The following is a 22386-nucleotide window of genomic DNA, read 5'->3' on the forward strand; positions in this document are numbered from 1 at the left end:
TTCCTAAAGGATTCCTCCATCTCCCTTCAAGAAACAAAAATGCCAGGAGACATTCTCAAGTCCGGGCCTAAGGCAAACAGCTTGTCATATCACCACTGTAATGACACTTGTCCTGGGTCTGCAGGAACTCAAAGGAACTGCTAAAGGACACGGGAAATAGAAATGTAAGAAACATGGATTTAAATAAGCACAGGACCTCATGAAAAGGTGGAAAGGACCAGGCAAGGGATGGAAGAAGCTGCAAAGGATGGAGAAACAGGATGGAAGGAGGAACGGGAAGAAGGGAACAAATAAGCACGTACAATTAACCTGGGGAAATAAAAGGAAGAATTAGTTAAGAGAGTCTGCAGGTGAGGGGAAAACACAGCTAGGGTAAGGAAACTGTTGGTGACTTGTGGACAGGCTGGGGAGAATGAGAAATAGCTAGGCGAGATGACTTGGACTAGAGTGGGAAAACCGTGACTGTCAAAGGGAATGGGATTTAGAAGAGAGGTAAGCATTAGGAAAACAGAACAACAGACAGGTAGAAAAGTATAGGAACTGGCCAACAACTGCTCTCAAGAAGGAAAGACCTACAGCTAAACCTACAGACCTAAACCTACAGCTCCCCGTTCTGCTATTTTCAGCAAGCAGCTGAAACAAATGGAAGGCAGAGGTCCTCAGCAAAATAAAGCACAACCAAATCCACTAGAGGAAAAATTAATACCGCAGTGGCATCTTTACCACCAAAAAGAAACCAAAGCTGTAGCTTAACATGCATTTAACTGACAAAAAAAAAAAAAGCAGCCATACCCACTCTTTTGTTGACCAAAGTTGGGAGAAGAACACAAGCTGTTGTGTCACAAACAGAGAGACTGATCTGAAAAGGACCCCAGTTTTTGGGGTTTGGAGGGTCTGTATTTTTGTGAAACGGTTGCTTATCGGAACTGAATTCAGTTTCCCAATTGGCTTTCCAGGCCAAATCAGACACTTGTGTCAATACAGTGCATGGAGCAATACGAAGGTAAAGAGTAGCAGCTGGGGGAACCACAGGCCGATTTGTTTTGACAGCACTGCTGATCTTAACTCCTGTCAAATTGCAGTCTTTAATGCTTCGTCTAGTAATGAGAGACCAAAGAGCTAACACGTGTCACAGAATTTATTAACAAAACTGCAGCTTTCTGAGATTAGCTGGAGACTGTTCTAAAATACACCACGAAATGGAAATAAAACATTCTTTTAGCAATATTAAACATCATTAAGCAATGCTATTAAAAATTATGTTTTATTAGAGTGAAAGGATCAGTCTAGCATAGCTAAATTCCCTAAACAACCCTACACTTTGCCACTGAAATGGAATAGCCATAGTTTGTAAGAATTATTTATTTACTTTACATAAACCAAAGCAAACATAAATATGCAGGAAGCTTGATTAAGATTCAGTGTCTAAATTGTGGTTCTTCTCAAAGTTGCTTTTAAAACAGTGTCAAAAATTCAGGTTTCAGCATCCCAGTGTTATATCCCATTTTTTCGGACTGCAGCATGTTCTTCTACCTGGCATTTCCAGGAATTTCATCTGTCACTTGAAAACTTCATTCATTTCCATTTTTCACATTTCTACAGCACACTGAGGTGTGGGCTGTACAGAACTAGAAGAGTGCTAACAGGTTTCTCCAGTTCAACTTGCCTCAACAAAGAAACCAAAAGGCAGTTCTGCTTTCTAGGTCAGGTACAGGGAAAAAATGGGGGGAAGTGGGAAGAAAAGGTGGGGGGGAAGGAGGGTAAAAAAGGGAAGAGGGCGTAGCTAATTCTGTGCAGGGACTTAAATTAATTTTCAATTTTGCTGCTGGACAGCAAGAGAGCAAGCTTGCAAACAGCAAGACCGGATCCTTTCAGAGCCTTCTTGGAGGGGAAAAAAGGGGAGGTGGTATGTAGCTTTCTATATAATTGCTTGTATCTGAAGTTCTCCACTTCTTTGAGGATATCGAGTTAAATGAGAACTGTCCTTGGTAACCTTAGTCCAAAACATAAGAAGACTGAGCATATCGGGGAAAAAACAAAAGATATTAACATAAAGGAATCCTCACGTTTCACTACCAGCAAAGAGAATTAACAGAGGAAAATCAGTAACACAAGTTTTGCAATCAGCTTTTGAGTCTCATCACTACAAACAAGTAGTTTTTCAGCAGGTCATCATGAAATAATTTACATTTCATTGTGTCAATGACTGAATTAAATCACTTTTGTATTAGTTATAATAATACAAGACAAAAACGATGCTCCCTTAATCAACAAACCGAGATAACGGCCTCGCTTACTAAAAGGCTTTGCACTTACCAGTTGCGTGTAACAAACTAGCTTCTAACTTGTGTGGAATTCTTGGAGGAATTTTCATAGATGCACGGATCTGGTAAAAGCTAAAGGAAAAGACAGTGATTTGCAACACATGCTGTACAGTACAGCTCATTTACCATATGCGCTTACATACTATGGCAAAGGCAGGAACACAGACTGAGAAGGGGGAACAGAGCAAGGGAGAGTAAAAAGCTTAAAACTGTGTTCTTGTGTGTCATCACCCAGATGGATAAGAATATAAGAAGGAGGTCTGAACGCAGAGCTAGACTTTCCACACTCCACAGTGTAAATGCAAGTCTTTATGTAGATACAGGGTAATTTATTGGAGAACTGATATGAGTGAAAAATCAGGATCATCGGCTACACACACGCCCATCTCATAATGATTTACCATGTAGCACATCTATAGGCTGCTCCAGCTCTGCTGCTGAGGAAACTATTTCTGAAACCGCAGCACACACAGCACCAGGAACCCCACAAAATACCCTGCTTGCCAGACACTCTTGACATTGCCTGTCACCACCACCACCCGGTGCAAACTGAGGGTCACACTAAGCAAAATTTGGCAGCACTTGAGTATGAAGACATAGTGCTACTGCCTTTGTGATAGCAAGGGCAGCAGCTGCAGGCATACAGACGACAATGAAATAAATTAAACAAACAAAAACCACCAACAACACAAAACCTTCAGTCTTTGTTTTCTGAGTCTCTGCCCCCACCTTTAATGAGCTTTTAAACCTGTTCAGTTCCATGTGGTTCCCAAGCTTGTTTTTGATCTATGATCCTTAATTGTCTCGTATACTGATTTTATGGGACTCCTCACGTGACACAAGCACCCATAAATACACACTTAGATGGTGTGTTCTCTCCATCTCATCCCATTTCAGACAATTTGTTTTTATTTTAAGGGGTGAGGTGCAGCCAGACCTGCACGAACTTGAAACCACCGAAGCGAGAGAGCAGGAACATCCTCAAGCAGAGGCAGAAACACAGCCTCAAATACCTTTTGTATGCAATTTCCCTTCTGTATTCCATTCAATCTCATCTCTCATTTTCATGGTCTGCACTATCCAAACTATCCCTGCTTATTTCTTGTTCCAGTTTTGGTTACTAGCACCTCTGCTACACCTGACGATCCAGTAGTTCATCAGCAAATGATGCATCTATTTCCTAGTCTGACAGTCAATCAATAAAAATAATTCTTAATTTAATCCTTCCACAAAACTAATAAGTCAGCTATAGCCTGGTCAAAACTATGTATCAAAGAATGCCTTATAACAGAAGATACTTAATAAATCAGTGATGTGGCTAGAGGTAAGAGTGGAGAGCAAAATCATTCCTACCACTTTAAAATTGAATAAAGCAACCTACTGCGAAGTAGTAATTATATATTTTGTATTAGAAACCTGAAGGCAAAGAAGATTCCAAATACATTTCCTAAGTGATTCACAACCAGTAAACTCTGAATTAATTTTGCACTGGATAAAAAGTATAATATCAAACATTAAGCTTTCACTATCTTGTTCTACAAGAGTGTAGGGCATCAAGGCGATTAGGAGAGCCCTCTTGTCAATACCCCAGCAGGATGCAATCCACTGATGTCTCCTTTCTTGTGGGCCAGATGCAGCCTCCATCATCCAGTCAGTTACCCGCTTCAGCACACCGAGGACACGTCCTCACAATACTCGATAACCTCAGCAAGGAGATACTTCTCAGCAGCTCCAGTTTCGCAGTAAGCATTTCTGGATCCCCAGTAAGCATTTTGATCCCCAGTAAGCAAGAGCTTGAAACCCCACAAGCCACATCTTCTCACGACCCAAATGACTTGAATATGCTAGCAGACCACAGTGCTTGTTGCTTCAGGTGTTATGAAAAGAATGTAAAGTAATTGATGTGGTTAAATATTATTTCTCAGCAGTTCAGAAACACGCCACGTATTTTATTTCATGTCACACTAATCTTCTACCAAGCTGAGCCCCTTTACTAGCCTTTAAAACAGCCCAAATCTGCACCATTCTCAGTTCACCTTTAGTATCAGGATGCAGCTCTACACAGCATAACTTTAACTATAGCTTAAAAACTTGAACAAATGTGGAGAGATGACTGAATTAGGACTGCAACAAGGTATCACGCAAGGCAATATCCCTATTAAACCAGTTAAGACCCATTTGTCCTGGTGATGCTACTATATGACTGTTTACAAACCAGGCCTCAAAGAGAACAATAATCAATTGAATTGTTCACATTTAGAATGTAATTTGTGAAACCAAAGGCCATTGTGACACCCTTACATTTCCTATTATTACATTCAATTCATCAAAAGCAGAGTACTCGACCCTGTATCCAGTAAACCCGATGGATTTTGATGTGAGGTTAATGTGGAGATGGAGGTGTATTGTCTGCTTGTTTGAGACAGGTGGCTTTGATATTCAGCACAGATTTAAACTGTAAGCAGTTTATAACATAAAACATTTACCTGTTAATCTGAAAATTTAAATCCTGTAGGAGTTCATTTTAGGGCAATTTTTTAAATTTTAATTTCCAATCTTGTGCCCAGGTCTTTGAAACAATTATGTAACTGCATCAAGATATTTAAATGACAAGCCCAACCTCCTACACAGTATTTACCCAAATTAATCACTGCCACTCATCTTTAAATACCGTATAGATTAAGGATCTATCTGCAAATGCAATACTGTGATACTGAAACAGGGTATTTAATTTACAATGGGACTGCATTTGTAATGCATAAAACAAGGAAGCGTTTTCTAAAGCTGAGACATTCCTCATGCGACAGCAGGTTTCTAAAAGAGATTTCAAAAAATGCACAAGTGTGGTTACTCTCTTCTCCCCCAGCCCTGCTCTCCTCATCTTTCCATCTCTGTTTGGTTCAACTCATTGATGTGTGTCACAATCCTTCCTTTTCTATTAAAAGCAAACAAACAAACAACACAATGCCAACACAAACCAATGACTTCCATCTTTTTCCCATATGAATATGGAACTGAAGCATCGTCTGGGTCTGATGGAGTCTACAAGTGACCCATAAACCTGCTCTATTCAATTGCATCTGCTTGGGAGTCCAGATAACAATTCAGCACCAAAGGACTTGTCACATTCAATTATCCCAGATATCCTTAAAATACTCTGCAAGTAGGATCTGAATACAATCAACTCTCCATTATCTTATCTTCGTAAGGGGAGAACGAAGGTATTCTGGATAGTGGAAAATCCCAGACAATAATGATGCTAGGGATGCTGTCACGAAGGAAGGTCAGGGCTGGCATGCACGTTCTTAGGAGAAGCTGAGAAAACTGAATTTTTCCAGCCTCCATTTTTCTGGATGGGTATTTTTGAACAAGAATTCTTGATTCTTTTACTATATTTAGAAACAAACAAACAAAAAACATGTTACAACCTTTCCCTTAGTCCCCCTCCTTAAATGGGGAAAATATCATATATTACTGGATGTCCCATGAAATGAACCAAGTATTTAACTAAACAGAAAATAAACCCAAGAGAAATATCACCAAGAACTGTCATTTTTACAGTGTGATGGAAAACACACTAAAAACCCCGACCAGAAGCAACAACATGATATGTGATAGTTGTTGGATCACTTTATAGATTTTGCATTTATAAGACCCACCACCTGATAATTCATGTAAGATGATGTAAGATGGTTTTGGCATTTTAGCTTAGGCTACAGCAGCAGCTCACGAAGCAGAATCTGAAGGTGAGTCACTGCAGCATGGGCAGTGCCCGAATCCGATCTGGGAAGAAAAGCAGAGCGAGAGCTGGATGAAGGTCTGGCACCACACAACAAAATGATTCTGAGCAAGTCTTTAGCACCGTTTTGTCAAGGCAAAGCAACACAAGCAGGCGACAGCTGCATGATGCTTGCTGATACAAATGATATGAAAGAAAGTCTCCAAAGGGAGACTGAGCAAAGTGAGACTCAAAACAGCCTTCCTGAGCATTATGAAACTATTTACAAGGTGCTGCAAAAACAGCTCTCCTGGTGAGTGATCAAATACGCAGCACATCTTTGAGGTACTTTGATCTTAGTGGCTAAGAACACCCAGAAGAGCTCAGATGGATGTCATCAAAAGAATCCAATATTACAATAAATTGCCTGTACCGAGGCCTTTTAGACCACGGACACTTGGCAGAAATTCTTAGTCTGAAGGAATAAAGTAGATACTTGCCCTCTTATGGAGAATCTTCATTCCTGTAAGAGGAATTCCCATCCAATGCTTTTTAAAAGCTTCGCTTTGTTGGAGGGAGAGCGAGCAATTCTGAAACCTCTACAGACACCACTGCATTCAAAATTATGAAGGTTTATTTTCTTCCTGCATTATCTCACTTCCCCCAGATTCCACAGCTGAAGCACGGTACTTATTTCTGATATCACTGCTTTACCTGGAGAATGAGGAAACATTCCCTGGAGACAGGGGCCACTGCAGGGTTTACTCCCTTGTGAGCCCCTATTTGTCCTTCCCACAGATAATGTAACTCAATACCTATGGAAATGCATTCTGCTCATTTCCCAAACACTATCGGGCCATCAACCCCTCAGCAAAGGAAACCTTGACTATTGCTAGCATGGCTCTACAGTGGCAGACCATCCAGGCATGCACCTTGTTAAAGCTAGAAGCACAGCCAGGTTTTGACAAAGATGATGATCCCTCTTTACTCAGCACTCATTAGACCACATCTGAAATCACGTATCCAGCTTTGGGACCCCCGGCTCGAGCAAGTTCAGCAGAAAGCCATCAACTTGGCTGGGACTGGAGCACAGGAAAAAACAGCTGAAGTCACTAATGGAGGACTTCTAAAAATCCAAGGGATGTCTGTCAACCCAAGTCTATGTAGTGTGCTAAACGTGTGCACGTGCTGAGGTTCACTGTCTCATTTGGTCCTGAAAATAACCATATGCAAATCCATAATCATGTTATTAAACCTGCAGCTTAGTGTCCTTACTACAGACCTTGTAGAAAAAGTCCTTCTGAAAATGGTAGTTAGACTTACTGCTCTCCAGTGGACAGAGAAGACGTTTATTGCCCACACTGCATGAAGGATTCAATCTTTTTCAAATGAGCTGCATTAAAGTCTTTGAGATGCAGGATCTGGCATGAGCCTGAATTACCTTCTGACACTGCAACATTGTCAGGTTTCTTTTAACACTGGGATCATCATTTAGGTAGCTTATATTTTTCCATTAAATGTGTTGAAAAACATCATTTATAGTCTGAGCAAGAAGTGGGTTTGACAATAATTGGAATTTATCTTGCTACTAACAGAAAAGGAAATATAAGAAGGAACGGTTATTTGACTTTCTAATGCTCCCACATGGAACCACGGGCAGTAATGCGTGCAAATGCAGTCAAAAAGAACAACCATTATTAAAACAAAAATCTCATGCATAAGAAAGTGTATGTGCTTTTACAGAGATAGCCGCATGAGCATTTACTTGAAAAACACTTACTTTGCCGGCTAAAGCACATTCCAAGGGAAGCGTACGTCCTGAAAAAGCTTTATAATACAGTTCATCATTGAGGTAAAAGTTTTATGCAGTTCCTCTTGCCAAGCAGAGGACAGGCAGAAATGCACACAGCAGATTCTGACCTTCCCTCGTCCCTGAGTCCCCGTGTGCTCAACGCACACATAAATGCCTTCAGTCACACTAACCAGAGCAAACACTGAACATCTTGGACTGCAGCACTCACATGCACAGCAGGTCACCTGCAGGGCAGCTCCTACATCTATCAGTCCTCGAAACGAGGGGACAGATGTGACCCTGCAGATGTAAAACCTCAGGAGAGCTCCTGGGATCTACCGAACGCATGGCCCTGCTGAAATCCACGTGCTCAGGTGCAGACCACCACTAAGACTTCTCTCCTTCTCTGCTGTCCAAGGGGACATCAAAGAGACAGTTGTGGCAGAGCAGCTCAGGCAAGCAAGCTTCACTTGGTGCACAGGCAAATGCAGAACAGAAACTCCCACTGCACTGAGGGGTCGAGGCAGCCACGTATTAAAAGAATCCAAGAGTGACAGAAAGAACATTGCTTACTTCTGTTCAACATCTCTGTCCTACAAGCTGAGCCCCTTGCTACTACAGAGATCCTACACTACTAATTCTTTCAAGGATTTATAAAAAATTATCTTAAAAGCAATGAAGGTGTTTGGCATTTCACACGACCAGTCACAAGCCTTTACTGGTAAATGCCAGCATCCATGCATTTTTCAAGGCAATCTGAGCCTGCCTGTGATGTTTGGAGCATTTTAAATGACCTTGAAGCACAAAAACTCTATTTTAAACGTTGCTACAAATTATTCAGAATTATTTGGTATTCTGTTAAAGTTAAAACCAGTTACAGAGCTTATCCAAACAGGGAAGCATTCGATACAGGCATAGAACACACACAAAACTTCCCATCCTACACTCACCTTGTGTAAGTGCTTCCAATATACAGCACCATGACATTACATGTACACTCTGCTGTAATTGTGGGGTTTCTGCCATTTAACAAATTCCATTTCAGATCATTGAACAACAGGAAATCATTGCGCCCCAAAGACTTTGTTTGAACTCTTTTATCAAACCTATCTATGAAAAATCCAGGTATTTTTCAGATGGGTAAGACAATTTTTATTAAGAAATAAAGCAAAACAATTATTAAGCCAAAAGTCTGATGACGTTTATTTGGAAGCATTTATTTGGAATACCTCAAATAAGTCACAGCAGCTTGTTATGAAACAGGATCATATACAACAGACAGGGGAGACCAGAAAGTAAATGCAGTAGGGATTTTGCCTTATTACTACACAAAGCTTTTCCCCATGTTCCTACCAGCAGCAGCTCGGGCAGAATTCCTGCAGTGGCTATCAATGTTTGTTTAAAAACTTGAAAGGGAAATACTCTTGAACATTTATTTTAAGAGCCATATAAATGTATAGTAATAGCTCTCATTTAATCAAGTAACTCTTAACTTGTATCACTCTGTGTTTATAATTTTAGTTCCCCTTTTATTTCCTGTTATTACTGAAGGGAACAAAAAAAGAAATCACGCTGTCTTGCCTCTTTAAATTATAACAGCTCCATGAAGCTCATCTTCAGAGCTAATGATTTCCTATGTTCCCTAATAAGAGAACTTCTTAACTGTACTTATTTAGCTTTAAATTTTTATAGTTGATTTATTGATTCAGGATAGTAGCATCATAAATGATGTATTACGAGTGTGTATCTGCTGACTGACTTGACAGCTTTCTGGGGACAAAGGTATGGGATGTAGAGTTTTTCTGGCACGTAGGGCCACCGTTTTTTCCAAAGCTCCACCTCTTGCAAACAGGCAGTGGTTCTTATTCAGACACATCATAACATGTTAATTTTGAAATCAAGGTTTAGCAAACACAACAGATGGGAGACCAGAAGACAAGTCTGACAACTCATTTTCTGGTACTTACTGCCAATGGTCTTTCAAATCTTTTTTTCAGGCTTTGCAGCTGTGCAATTCTGTTCCTCTCATCTGCCAGCAATCAAATACACAAGCTTTACAATTCACTTTGTGACTTGCTTTCATGAAATGCAATCTCTGTTTTAAAAGCAAATATATCATACATTTAACCAGAAACAGAAATTCAGGTACCACAAAGGAAATTCTCACAAAAATGTGATCAAAAATGCACATTAACTGTCCATCATGTTGTATGATACATTACATAAAGGTGTTACTCTTTTAACCCTTACTAACATCTTAATCTTCCCCTGTAGAAAGCTACATCACTCCAGGAAGTCACATCAGCTCCTCAAGTTCATTTTTTTGGTCTGCAGCAGAATTCGAGATCTGTTTGTCTAAATTCTTCTTCAGGTGATCCAAAGCATTCATGAATGTCAAATGAGTACGGTGAGCATTCAAGACATGAACTCAGGAGATTCCTAAACATACCACTTCTTACCCATCCATGTAAAGGAAACAACTTGCTTTTCTTGGATGGACTTTTTTGTATTTTTTATTTTTGCCAAGCTGGAGCCACCTCCTACAGCTAAAGCATCTTCATTCTCTCCTGTACCTTTACAAGAGCAAAGTTAAAAATCCAAACTCATCAGAGTTAACCTTCAGATACTAGTTTAAATGGGCTTGAAAATGACCTTAGCCTTTTAAAATATAAGGATTTGGAGGGGAAAAAAAGGATTAAAGAGCTCTGTTTTCCCCTTTCCCTCTGCCCTGCCCTCCCAGACCCTCACTCTTGCCCCTGTGCTGCGGTGTATCAGCCTGTTCCCAGTTACACCAGCACGCTACCTGCAGACAACACTGCCCACTGGACTGGTCCTGCAGCGCTCGTGTGGGAGCTCTGGCAGCACAACGGGAGGGCAAGAAACAGCCAGGAGCAAGGAAAGGAGAACCTGCAAACTCGCACTGCCACCCAAGCTCCCAACTGACAGCTCAGGGAAATCAGAACTGACACACCTGATGTCTGCCCCCATCCTGTACCCTGCGGGCAGGGATGCCAAGTGAGGTGAAGGCAGCAGCTGAAGCAGAGGGTTTCTTTCAACACATACTCATCTCTGGGCTGCTCCCTCTCAGCCTGAGGTGTGCTGATGCAGCAGACTCTCCTGTTTGAGATGTCTTCCCAGCACAGAGGCTGAACTACAGGCACCTCTCTCCGAATGAGGTCCAGCCTTACAGTTCACAGCCTGGAGGCTGGTTGGTGAGACAGGAAGGGATCCCACTCCTCTGTTTCACCTTCTGCTCCTGCACTGGCACCGACTAGCACTGAGCTTGTGGAAGGAGAGCCAGGGAGACAAACTGGCAAAAGCAGAACCATGTCCTGTGTTTTTTTGTTTGTTTGTTTTTTTAATTTTTCTGCTGGCCTAGCATTTTGAGCTGACCCACCATAAGGCAGAAAAGCCACACTGCAGGCAAAACAAAGTTATGTGGATAAACATGAATGTGTTGAAGAGCTCAGATACGTAGTTAAGTCTTCTTAGCAGCCTAAGTCTGGAGCGCCTCTAACTCTCTGAAGTGTCTTGAGCTTCCTACCTGTCAACACAAGTCAGAGAGCTAGGAAAGGGGAACAAGTTCAGGAGCATGAAAAATGGTTAAAAACCTGAGTGTGTGAAAAGTTATTTTGTATGGCATACAGTAATTGGCAAAGGTACCAGGAGGTTTAAGGAGGGAAAGAGGAAGATTTTAAGGAGAGATGTGAAGCACCACGAGTCTTTTGTCACTTGCCTGGTGACAGGACGAGGGGGAATGGGCTAAAGTTGCGCCAGGGGAGGTTTAGGTTGGATGTTAGGAAGAACTTCTTTACCGAAAGTGTTAGGCATTGGAATGGGCTGCCCAGGGAAGGGGTTGAGGCACCATCCCTGGAGGTCTTTAAAAGACGTTTAGATAGGATATGGTTTAGTGAAGGACTTGTTAGTGTTAGGTCAGAGGTTGGACTCGGTGATCTTGGAGGTCTTTTCCAACCTAAATGATTCTGTGATGCTTGAGTAAAACACCTGATGGAAGCAGAAGCAGCAGGCCTGGCGGTGTGACAGGGCCTGGCTCCATATTCAGATGAAGCTGTATTTCTCACATCATCCAGTAAGCTGCTGCCTGTGATTACAGACACAGATCTGCATAAATGTATGAATAGATGTACATGCAGCAGAAGGGGCACAACAAGACCCAATGCCAGGACCTCCTGTAGTACCACAAGGCAGTCAACGCTGTGGAATACTCAATGGCATCTGAAGAAGCAGAGAAAGATGTTTAATGGATGTCAAACTAACTTAAAGGACTAACATAATCATCTTTCTCCTATAACCACGTGCACAAAAATAGGTCAGAGCACTTAGAAATGTCAGATTTTTCTCTGTTTTTCATTACCATCACATAGAGATTGGTCTGAACTGTAAGCCGATGCAGAATCTACATGCTACAAAAGGGTGCTGCTGAACTTGTGAAAGAGTCTCAAAATTAGCAATTTTAATGACTAAGCATGTATTTAATGAAACGTTAAAGCTGCTGCTGCTGGCACATGTCACTGCAGAACATTCAACTCAGTAAAAGATTTAGAAAGAGAAGTCACATACTCAAGAAACCATTACACAGATATCTTCAACCAGCACCTCAGCGAACACCTGCTCTCATTCTACCTTCATACAACACACAGAAGCTAAGTATATCGTTCTAAAGGTTAAAATAAAAAAGGGTTTTATCTGGAGAAAATCATTTTATATTCAGTTCTGTCTCCATTGTCATTTACTCCCTCACTAAACAGAGCTCACTGATCATGTTTCTGCTGGCAGTCTTCACAGCAGGACAGCCCTGTGCCATGCTGACACTCGATCTTTATACCACAATGTGAAATGGTACCTGGTCTTACAAACACAAGGCACATCTTTCTTTGATCACAGGAAGAAGGAATTACACACAGACCTCCAAGCATAGTCCTCGAAGGAGGCCATATGACATAAGGCATGTCATAATTACATTTAACCTTACTGTCACATAAAACAGTTACACCTACCACAGTGCTACCAGGCTCCAGCAAGAGATTAAGGTGGCATAAGCACATATTTGAGCACTTTATTTCTTAAAAAGTGAATTTTGATTAATTCAATGTCTGGAGGGTACGTCTGACTCATTCAAAATAATGAACTTCAAATGTTATGATTTTAAGTTTCCTTCCAGAAGGACGATGTAGGTCTAAGAGCTAAAGCCTGGACAAAATTCTTCTTTGTGACTTGAGATTTTAACCCAGTATCTGCGAAGTCTCAAATATGCAATAAATACCCATGAACATTTGACAAAGCCTGAGGTGTATTTTTGAACAAATATTGGCTGGGGGAGGGTTGGAGGAAATAAAAAAGAGAAGATTCTGTAAAACATCCCTCCAGTAAAACTACAATTACCAACTGGTTGAGCACGCTTCAAGAGCTTTATTTTTTCAGCTAACTCAAAGGGAGCAGTGCTCAATTTACACTTACTTTTCCAGTTTCTACTCTCAGTAAACGTAGGGCTTTTTATTTTTAAAAGGCACAATTCTAAAGGACCAATTCTATGGTACTTCAAATGGTTATTCCTCTTTGGGAGCACACCATGTTGTTGGCCTCTCAGACATCCTGCATCGGAAGGGCTAATTGGACATTTGATCACACTAACATGTCACTTCTGAAGCTCTACCAACAGAAGATATGACCTTCTTATTCCTCATTCCCAGTTTTACCCATTCTTGCCTCAGAGCAAGAAGGACCTGTGTATGTGCATCCACCACTGAATCAGAATCAGAAATTGATCCACCTCTAAAAAATATGAATAAAAGAAAAAAAGTATCTGCATTTTTTTCCCCGGACAGAATATTCCCATTTTTACAGCCCAGCCCTCCAAATCTTGAATCTGCAATACTGCTATTCGTATTGCTGTACAATCACAAGCTGAAGAACAGCGCTTATCTTGCAACTGTTAGACAAATTTGACAGCTTTCTTCTCCCTTTGAAGAGATGGCATTACATTAAGGAAAGATCAGAGCACAATACTTCAGAAGATACGCGACACGACAGAAGGGAGTTCAGAACACTTACCTCCAGAAAGCTGTGTCATACACTAATGCAGTTTGAAAGCAAAAGTTCGACTGAGGTTTATGAATTCCAAAGAAAACCAAACAGCTCAGCCTGAATGTGCCAAGTACCCCGCCAGTCTGTTACCTGATCATATGCTAAAGGCACAAACCATGGAACTCCTTTATTTAGGAACAGAAACTGTCCATCTCCTGATGTAGCCAGAAGAAAGATGAGTTGCCCCACTCTTCAAATTTTAATTTACTGTTAACAAATTATAAAATTAATTCAGACAACTCATTGGATACAGGAAAAAAAACAAAACCAAAACCAAAAAACCTTTCATATGTTGCCTGATTCCTCATTAAATTACCCTGTAATGATAGTAAGATTCACTAAGATTCCTACTCTGATTCAGTGTGTTGTCTTTTACACAACCAGACACATGGAAACATAAAATGTCAATGCTGCTGAGACACATCAGCAAGAGTCTGCACATGAGAAAACAAATCCATGGAACAGAAGAATACCATAACACTAATTTTCCAACAGTCTCTGAATTCCTGAAGCTTAAATTCCTTTGCCTTTCAATGAGGCTCAGGTTCACAAGCAAATCAGTGCCACTGAAATCCTCCCAATAACCTAATTTCAGATGTGATATGCATCCAAAAAGTGTTTTCACATGCCTGTGATATCACACCCCACAATGAAACTTCTACTTGGAAAAACAAGACAAAGCAGAGACAGAGACAATGCTATGGAAAAGCTTCTAAATCCATCTGGCTCGATGTGTATGCACAGCTATCACTGACAAAAAAAAAAAAAAGTGACAAAATAAGAATTTAACATTGGGATTTTAAGAATGCAAACAGGTAGAGAAAATGTAGACTGAATCTACAGCATCTCCTTTGTAGATTTTTCCAAGAGGAAAATTAGTATGGAAAAATCAATATTGTGGTTTCAAAACTACCTGAGAAATAGAGCCTGACACTGAGCCCACGCTGCTGACAGGAGTCAGGCAGCACAACACAGGAAGGATGGAGACCTCGCTTTCCCAAGTGTGCTTGATGCTCTGAGGAAAGGAGTCAGGAGGCTGACAAGGTCAAAGTGATAGCCTTGAAAGTGGGAGAACATAACACATGCCAAGACCAAAGGAAAATTCATGGAAGTCAGTAAGGGAATTTGCTAGTTTCTGCTACAGGACAAGGTAGGGAAGATGTTTGGTGGTAACAACAAAAGCAAGCCCATAATCTACACTTCTTCCTAAGGCTGCCACATCTTCAGTTCAGGGCAAAACCAATCTTCAGTTAGGACAACTTTGGCAGAAAACGGGCACCAGACCTGTTAATGTGTCACAGTGTGACTGGCTGTCCTTCTCAAGTATCACATAATGAGGGGACCTTAAATCACAGTAAATATGACTGCCATCCAGTGACAAAACTCAGCACACTGACACAAACAAGCATGAATAAAGCGTCATACTTTCAAAGTTATAAACCTCCACAGGCATCTGTTAGCAAAACAGAGTAATTCATACTGTGCTGGGCAATGGCCTGTGGATTATTTCAGTAGGTTATGCATTTATTTTTACATACAAAAAGCGTAAAGGCAGTGAATATCACTGATATGTCTTAGGTGTAATCACAATGTTTGAGAAATCTCGAAGTCACAAAACAAAGCTAGATCCCTCAATACACAAAATCATAAGAGTATTAAAAAAAACAGTGCTTAGCTGGGAGACATGGCATTTTCCTTTTTCTGAACAAAGGCTGATAAGAGGCACCTGAATCACAGAATAATTGAAATTGGAAGCAAAGCCTGGAAGTTATCCAGCCCAAACACCTGCAGAAGGCAGGTCCCACCAGACCCTGCTGTGCTGGCACCTGTCCAGTCAGACTTTGAGTGTTTTCAAGGATGAAGGTTCCACATCCTCTCCGTGCAACCTGGTCCAGTTGGTGAAAAAGCATTCCTCATGCACAATCTGAATGTCTCATACGGCAGCTTGAGCCTCTTGCCCATCGTCCTATCACTGGAAAACTGCAAGAAGAGCCTGGATCTGTCTTCTCCAGCCATACAAATTAGCAAGGTCTCCTTTTCACCACACGTGTTCACTTCACTATCCACCAGGGCCCCTGGGTACTTCTCTGCAAAGCTGTCTTCCAGCCAGTTATCCCTCATCCTGCCCTGCTGCATGGGGTTGTTGGGTCTCATGTGTATCACTGCCTTTAATGCAATATCAGCTCATTTCTCCAGTTTGTCTAGGTCCTTCCAAAGAGCTCTGTTTTCCACTGTATCCAACCATTCCCTGCAAAGTGTAATCGTTCAAAAAGTTGCTGAGAGGGCACGATGTCTCATCATCCAGGCTGTTAATCAAAACACCCAACAGAACTGATGCTGCATCCACCTGTGAGGGATGCCACTAGTCATTAACGACAAGCTGGCCTTTGCCCCACCTGAGCACAACGCCTGGAGCCCAGTCACCCAGCCAGTTTTCCATCCATCTCCTTTTCCATTTCTCCAGCCCACATCTCCCTCACACCGCGTTGTATTTCCCTTTGTATTTATAAAAGGCCAGCACTACAGGGCCCAACTCTAACCGGAGCCTTTATAAAGTAAGACAACGGAAGAGCTTGAAGCCCTGCCATCTCAGATGGGTCTTCTTTTATTCACTTTGTCATACAATACTCACGTATCAACCACTGACTGTTTGGGCAAAAATTCCCATGATCACATCACCCTGGTTGAAAAAGGAAAACTATGTGCAGCCTTATCTAAATGTAGCAACAGTTAAAATAAGCCAGCAGGACAACCTGGAGCAAGTTTGCTTTTAAGCAAGCAGTGCAGAGCTATAAGAAAATATTACATACTGAGATAGCTAAATTAGATAAGAAGAAGTTGTGTTCTTTAACTACGTTACATTCCTCTGCTACTTACAGCTGCAGTACAACTTCCAGGAAAAGCCATTTGGGTCCAAAAAGAACCCCACTTGCTACATGCTGGTTCGAGTTCACTGAGTGTTTTCTGTGTATGTGAACTTGATCTCTCCTAGAGAAAGTTAAACCATCAGTTTGTGACATCTGCATACCATAAAATGTGCTTCAGCCCAGGGGACAGAAAGGTCTGAACAAACCACTGGTACAAACAACTTCAAAACACACTCATGATGAAAACATCTGCCCCAGAGGACCAGACTAAACCTAGTCTGAAGTAATCCTGGAACCACAGAGATACAGGGACCTCAACATTGCCTCTAGCACTTTATTCTGAATGTACCAAATTAATTGCTGGCATAAATATAGTCCTACATGCTTCTGGAAACAATGTTGCTACAGATACAGACCCAAGAAAACATGCTACAGTGAGATGCGATAGATGGCAGATGTCTTCAGATGGTTCTGAAAGCAGGAAGAGATAATGCTGTTTGAGACTGAGTACTGGGATATGTGGACCCCACAGAAAAGCGTGGGGGGAGCAGCCTGTCACAAATTCAGATGACTAAACTGATTCAGTTTATACTTAATGAGAAAGACAAATGACTGACATCTAAAAATACATCAGAGTGAACATTCAGGCTGATAAAGTCATTTAAAGCACAGGACAAAGCTGGTAGGAAAAATAAACAACTAGACATTGATGAGAAGGAAATTCAGGCTGGACACTATGATATCTGCAATAATTAGAAGAGTGAGAATCCAACTTCACTCTCCAACCAAACGGTTCAGATACAAATCCCCTAAGTTTTAAGAAGGAGCTTGATCTGCTTGATGTGATTACTTGAAATGGCTGCAACTGTATTTTACACAGTCCAAAAGTCCATTGTGCTTCTAACACCATGAGACAGACAAGCTAAGCTGTGTTGGCTTGAATGCACCCAGTCCCAAGCAAACACACAACACGCTCAGTTCTATACCTGACTTCTGGTGAGAGAAACCAGGCTAAATGCAGCAGTAGCTCAAAAACACAAAGCCAACAATGAAATTGAGATATTTTTTTTTCCTGCTGATTCAATCCACCAGCAAAGAGCTCCTCTGGCATTATCATGTAAGTATTACATTCCTATCTCCACTAAACACAAAGGCTAGAACTTGCCCAAATTGACAGAAATGACAGAATTCACATTACTCAGTCTTTTGACTTATTCTGGCAGCTTCTTCTCCTTCTTGACATTGCTTTCTAAGGGAACATGCCCAGAGTTAAAGGTGCAGCTTGAAACCAGAGAGGCAGTATCTGCTAGCCATTTTTCTCATTATGTCAGCATTTCGCCTCCCTCAGCTTGCTGTGTGAGTTTCCTGCATTTTAAAGAGTAAGCTAAAAAGCAACAAGCCGAGTTGAACACTGGTAATTATAACGCTGTGCTTTGCTTCCAAACTACCTTTCTGAGGAATCATTTGAATCAGAGGGTGAAGACAACCTAAAGACTTCCTTTTTTTCAAGTTCTTCTCTATGAGAGTTAATGTGTTGCCATATTCTATCCTCTCCTTACATGCTGATTTCAGAGACAAAAAAAAGGAAAGGACACAGTTTAAGCAAGTGTACTTTTTGCCAAAGTAATTAGAACATTCTCAGTGTTTTCCCAGACCTGTTAAGCCTTCCTTAATCCTCTTCCTCCAATGAAGAGCAAAGTTACAATTTCCTCTAAAAGATGGGCACAGCTCGTCAGCTGCATACAGTTTGACTGCAAATGGTAGTGAACATAAGTCAACACTTCTCAGTACCCACTTCAAGTCAAAATTAGAGAAAGGCTGGCTTTACTAAGCTCTAGAGGAAAACTAATAGAAACACAGCAAAGTTGGAGCCTAGATAGCCAAGATGTGTTTTATGACATCATCTTACGCCACTTTCTCCTGATCTCCTTCCCAATTCCTTTTCATATCACTCTCCCCCAAAATATCCACCTCAGAGATTTAATACAAAGATAGCTGTGTTGCAGCAAGGAAAAACAAAACAAATGGACACATTCCCACCACCCCTGACCAAAAACTGTTTGCATTATCACCAGCTTAAAAAACAAGAATATATTTCATTATTACTCAAATGTTTCCAAGTCAAGTTCTTCTACAATATTTTGGAAAGAGCTATCATAAATCAACACTGATATATAGTGTTCCTTGTCTGTAAGCACTGACACAGCCTCAAACAGACTTGTCTAAAACCATTATCATAACAGCTAAAAGACTGACTGTACTTTTACTGTGGTCTTTCAGAAAGCTTACAGAATGGCAATGTACCACGATGCTAGATGACTAGCGAGCTTTAATAACTCAAAAATAAGCTACAAAGTATTACTTCCTACGTAGCCATAGGAAAGCAGGACCTTAGAAAGTAATCTGGGAACAACCAGGTAACAACAAATTAAAGGAGTGTGACGGGGTCTTCTACAGAGACCCCGTGGAGTTAAGTGGAAGTCAAGAGACCTATGCAGTACAGATTCTTCTGCTACTGTGGAGGCACAGCACAGCGTGACGACAGAAGCCAATGAAGTTCTCTGCTGCCAAATCAATAAATTAATAAGTTAATTGGGGCAGAAACGTTTTAAGAAGATTCAAAAGATGCCTGACATATTTCAAGCAAAAGGGATCCCAGCAACTGAAATATGAAAGGGTAAGAGCCCAGTAAGAACACAACCTATCCTCAAACGCTACAGAACTTCCCTCCTCTCCAATCAGAAAATAAATACTTGTTACAACTTAAGTTTTAGGCCAAATTACTCAAGCATTTCGATTCTAGCAAGCATATACCTTTCCAATAAGCAATTAACAACTTTCAAATCGCTGTAAAAACAGTCGATAACACATGAAGCAACACTGCGTGACACTCCCCATTCATGTCTTTCTAACATCAGCCACACATCACAGTAAAGGTTTAAGGAACACACTACCTACCCTCTTTGAAACAAATCCACGTTGAAGAACTTGTGGAGCTCCACGGAGAATTCTACCATAGCCTGAACTTCGCTCATGTTTATGAGGATGAAGAAGTCACAGCTTGTCAGCACCTTCGTTACTGGAAACAAACAGAAAACAAACTTACAATACAAGTTGGGGACAATGCCTATCTGGTCCTTAACAGGAAAACGCTACTCAATTTTACACAGCTTCCTTAAATATATACGTCCTGGGGTAAACATGAATATAGGATTTATATAGGATATGCCAAATCCTGCCCACAGTAGCTTCTTGCTTTGTTGTGAAGGAATCAAGTATTATCAGAGAAGTATCACGATATGATCAACATAATATAACCTTGGAGCTTACTGGTACCTACGTACTGCGGCTCTGCTCTGCTCCTTGGCTGGAGAGAGGAAAAAGCCCTGCCAAGGAGACAAAGAGTGTATTTGGTCTGCTTCCAGCCCCTGCTGAAGCAGAATGGCCCAACAGGTAGCAGGCACCACCTCAAGCCCAACACAAGGGCAGGGACAGCTGAACGGGGCAGAGTGAGGCCTGACAGCAGCTGTAGGATCTTTGATGGAGTGACTGGAGAGGGAAGGCAAGAGTTAAGGAGGGCACCGTGCCCACTCTTAGTCAATCTTTGTTAGCAGCAAAGTGTTAATTCTCATTGTCTTCTTTGCAGCCACAGACTGGCACCTCGCTGCTAATTTACAGCTGCCTGCTGATACTTAAATTAAAATCTTACAGACTTCGACGAGTTCTGCTGGTTTTCCTTCAACAATATCAAGTGGGTTAATAAAACAGACTACTCGTTCTGCAAACACTTGTCCTCAAACTTCCTAGCTCCTGCAAGCACTGTCAAAAAAGCCTAAAATGGTCAACCCTTTGTGCACATTAGTACTCCTGGGTCTCGTGCAGAAGCAGTAAACCTAATAGTGAGCCTGGCCTGAGCTTGAATGGGTTATGGGATTTTTTTGTTTCTATAAAACAAGCTTAAACAAGCATGTGGGAGTTTGTGAAGCAGCAGGTGGTACTACTGAGACAGAAAATAGAAAGCTGGCAAAGAAAATTCCTAGCCACAGCAGATATCAGTCACCTGAAAGCAAAGTTGTCTGAAGGGGCTACGTCTAGCCTACCAACTAAATTATCTTGGCATATGACTGAAGATAAGATTTACCTTGCTGCACTTGCTGTGCAGGTTTAGATTTTTAAGTATAAACAAGTAAATTCTGACCTTGGTTTAACAGCCTATACAATGACTCTACACACACTTTACTAAGAACACAGAAAGAGCAACTTCGTACTTCTGACTTAACAGGGAATAGGGAAAGAGGAATTTTGCTTCTGAAGCTGAGTTATGACAATGTGAAGAACTGCAGGCAAGGACCCTTCATGCCAGGTAAGGACTACAGCATGCAGGTGGTGCATTTAACACAGCTTGTCTAAAAATTCTGCATAATAATCTGAATTCAAATCAAGGGATTTTGACTAGTTGAACGATGCCACAGCATGCAGTGCAAGGGCTATCACTGATAACCTACACCACTTTGCAGCAATTTGCAGCAAGCACATCTTCTGCAAATGGAACCTGACCTGTCACCGAGCAGGGATCCTGGACCTGCCGTGACCCCAGGGAGCAAACCCTGTGGGCAGTGCATGTAACACGTGATGACGCTGGATGACACCTCAGAAAGGACAGGACCCCGTTTGGAAATCCTCAGGCCAAAGAGAAAGGACTTCAGAGGACAAAGGATGCCATTCAAAAATCTGAGGCAGTTTGCATTTTGATGAAGCTAACTACATTTTCACGACATCAGATCATCACACGCCTCTGACTCCCCAGCACTAATGGCACTGTCTTTTGTCCCTGAAATTTGGCTTCTTATGAGGAAGGAAAACCGTTCCTGCAGGAGTTGTTGAGCTACGCCAACATCCAACACTCCCAAACGTTTCCCCAGGAGAAAACCAGGTGGGAACAACCCAGAACTAGCCTGGTTACACAGATTTAAAGGCTCATTTTATGCGAGTTACTTCAACAACAGAAAAGCTACAGAGCGCCACATCTGGCATTACAAAAGGATTGCCCCATGAACTTGGGGTATTTCTGTTGGGTCTGATATGACTCTAGCTGGAGCCAGTCCCTCCCTGCTCCGCTGAGCCAACTCAGCATCCCCAACCAGCCCACAAAAAATGACCTGGGCAGGCAGCACGGCAGAGTGAACACAAGCACACACACGTGTGCACAACACGGTACCACCTGTTTTAAAGCAGTACTGCAGCAATCAACTATCAACAATATGTGGAAAAGTGGCACCCCTGCCTTGCTCCAGGATGTATTGCTAAAGCAGCACGAACTGCTGAGCCACAGCCGACAACGCTGTGCACACAGCAAGCAGTACAGCGTGCCACTGCGAGCGGCGGGGGCTGCAGGCAATCCGCTGACCTCTGCCAAGCATCGGCTTGTTCCATGCTTGTTCCTGGGTGACGGGGAGCAGTCACTGTCCTGGTCTGACATAAACCCAATCACCACTTTCTGTCGAAGCCTTTCATAACTGCGCAAAGTCAAACAGAGTTCTCTGAACCGTGTAACAAAAAGTGTTATGCAGCAACTAAATA

The 22386-nt window shown here is 41.7% G+C and overlaps 1 protein-coding gene across 3 annotated transcripts in view; it reads right to left on the reverse strand.

The window, feature by feature from the left end:
• The window catches only part of FAM135A (family with sequence similarity 135 member A), a 78677-nt gene that overhangs the window by 43348 nt on the left and 12943 nt on the right, over positions 1-22386 (reverse strand). The window contains exons 1-3 of one of the 3 annotated variants that reach the window (XM_084285257.1): positions 19765-19838; positions 9802-9863; positions 2317-2396 (exon numbers count right to left, since the gene is read on the reverse strand). In XM_084285257.1, the coding sequence (XP_084141383.1) occupies positions 2317-2374 (58 nt within the window). In that variant the 5' untranslated portion in view covers positions 2375-2396; positions 9802-9863; positions 19765-19838. Of the gene's footprint in view, positions 1-2316; positions 2397-9801; positions 9890-19764; positions 19886-22386 lie in introns of those variants that run through there. The other 2 variants (XM_084285256.1, XM_084285258.1) reach the window with 2 other exon arrangements.

This window comes from Netta rufina, assembly GCF_964035555.1.
Source record: "Netta rufina genome assembly, chromosome: 3".
In the NCBI taxonomy this organism is placed as follows: domain Eukaryota; kingdom Metazoa; phylum Chordata; class Aves; order Anseriformes; family Anatidae; genus Netta; species Netta rufina.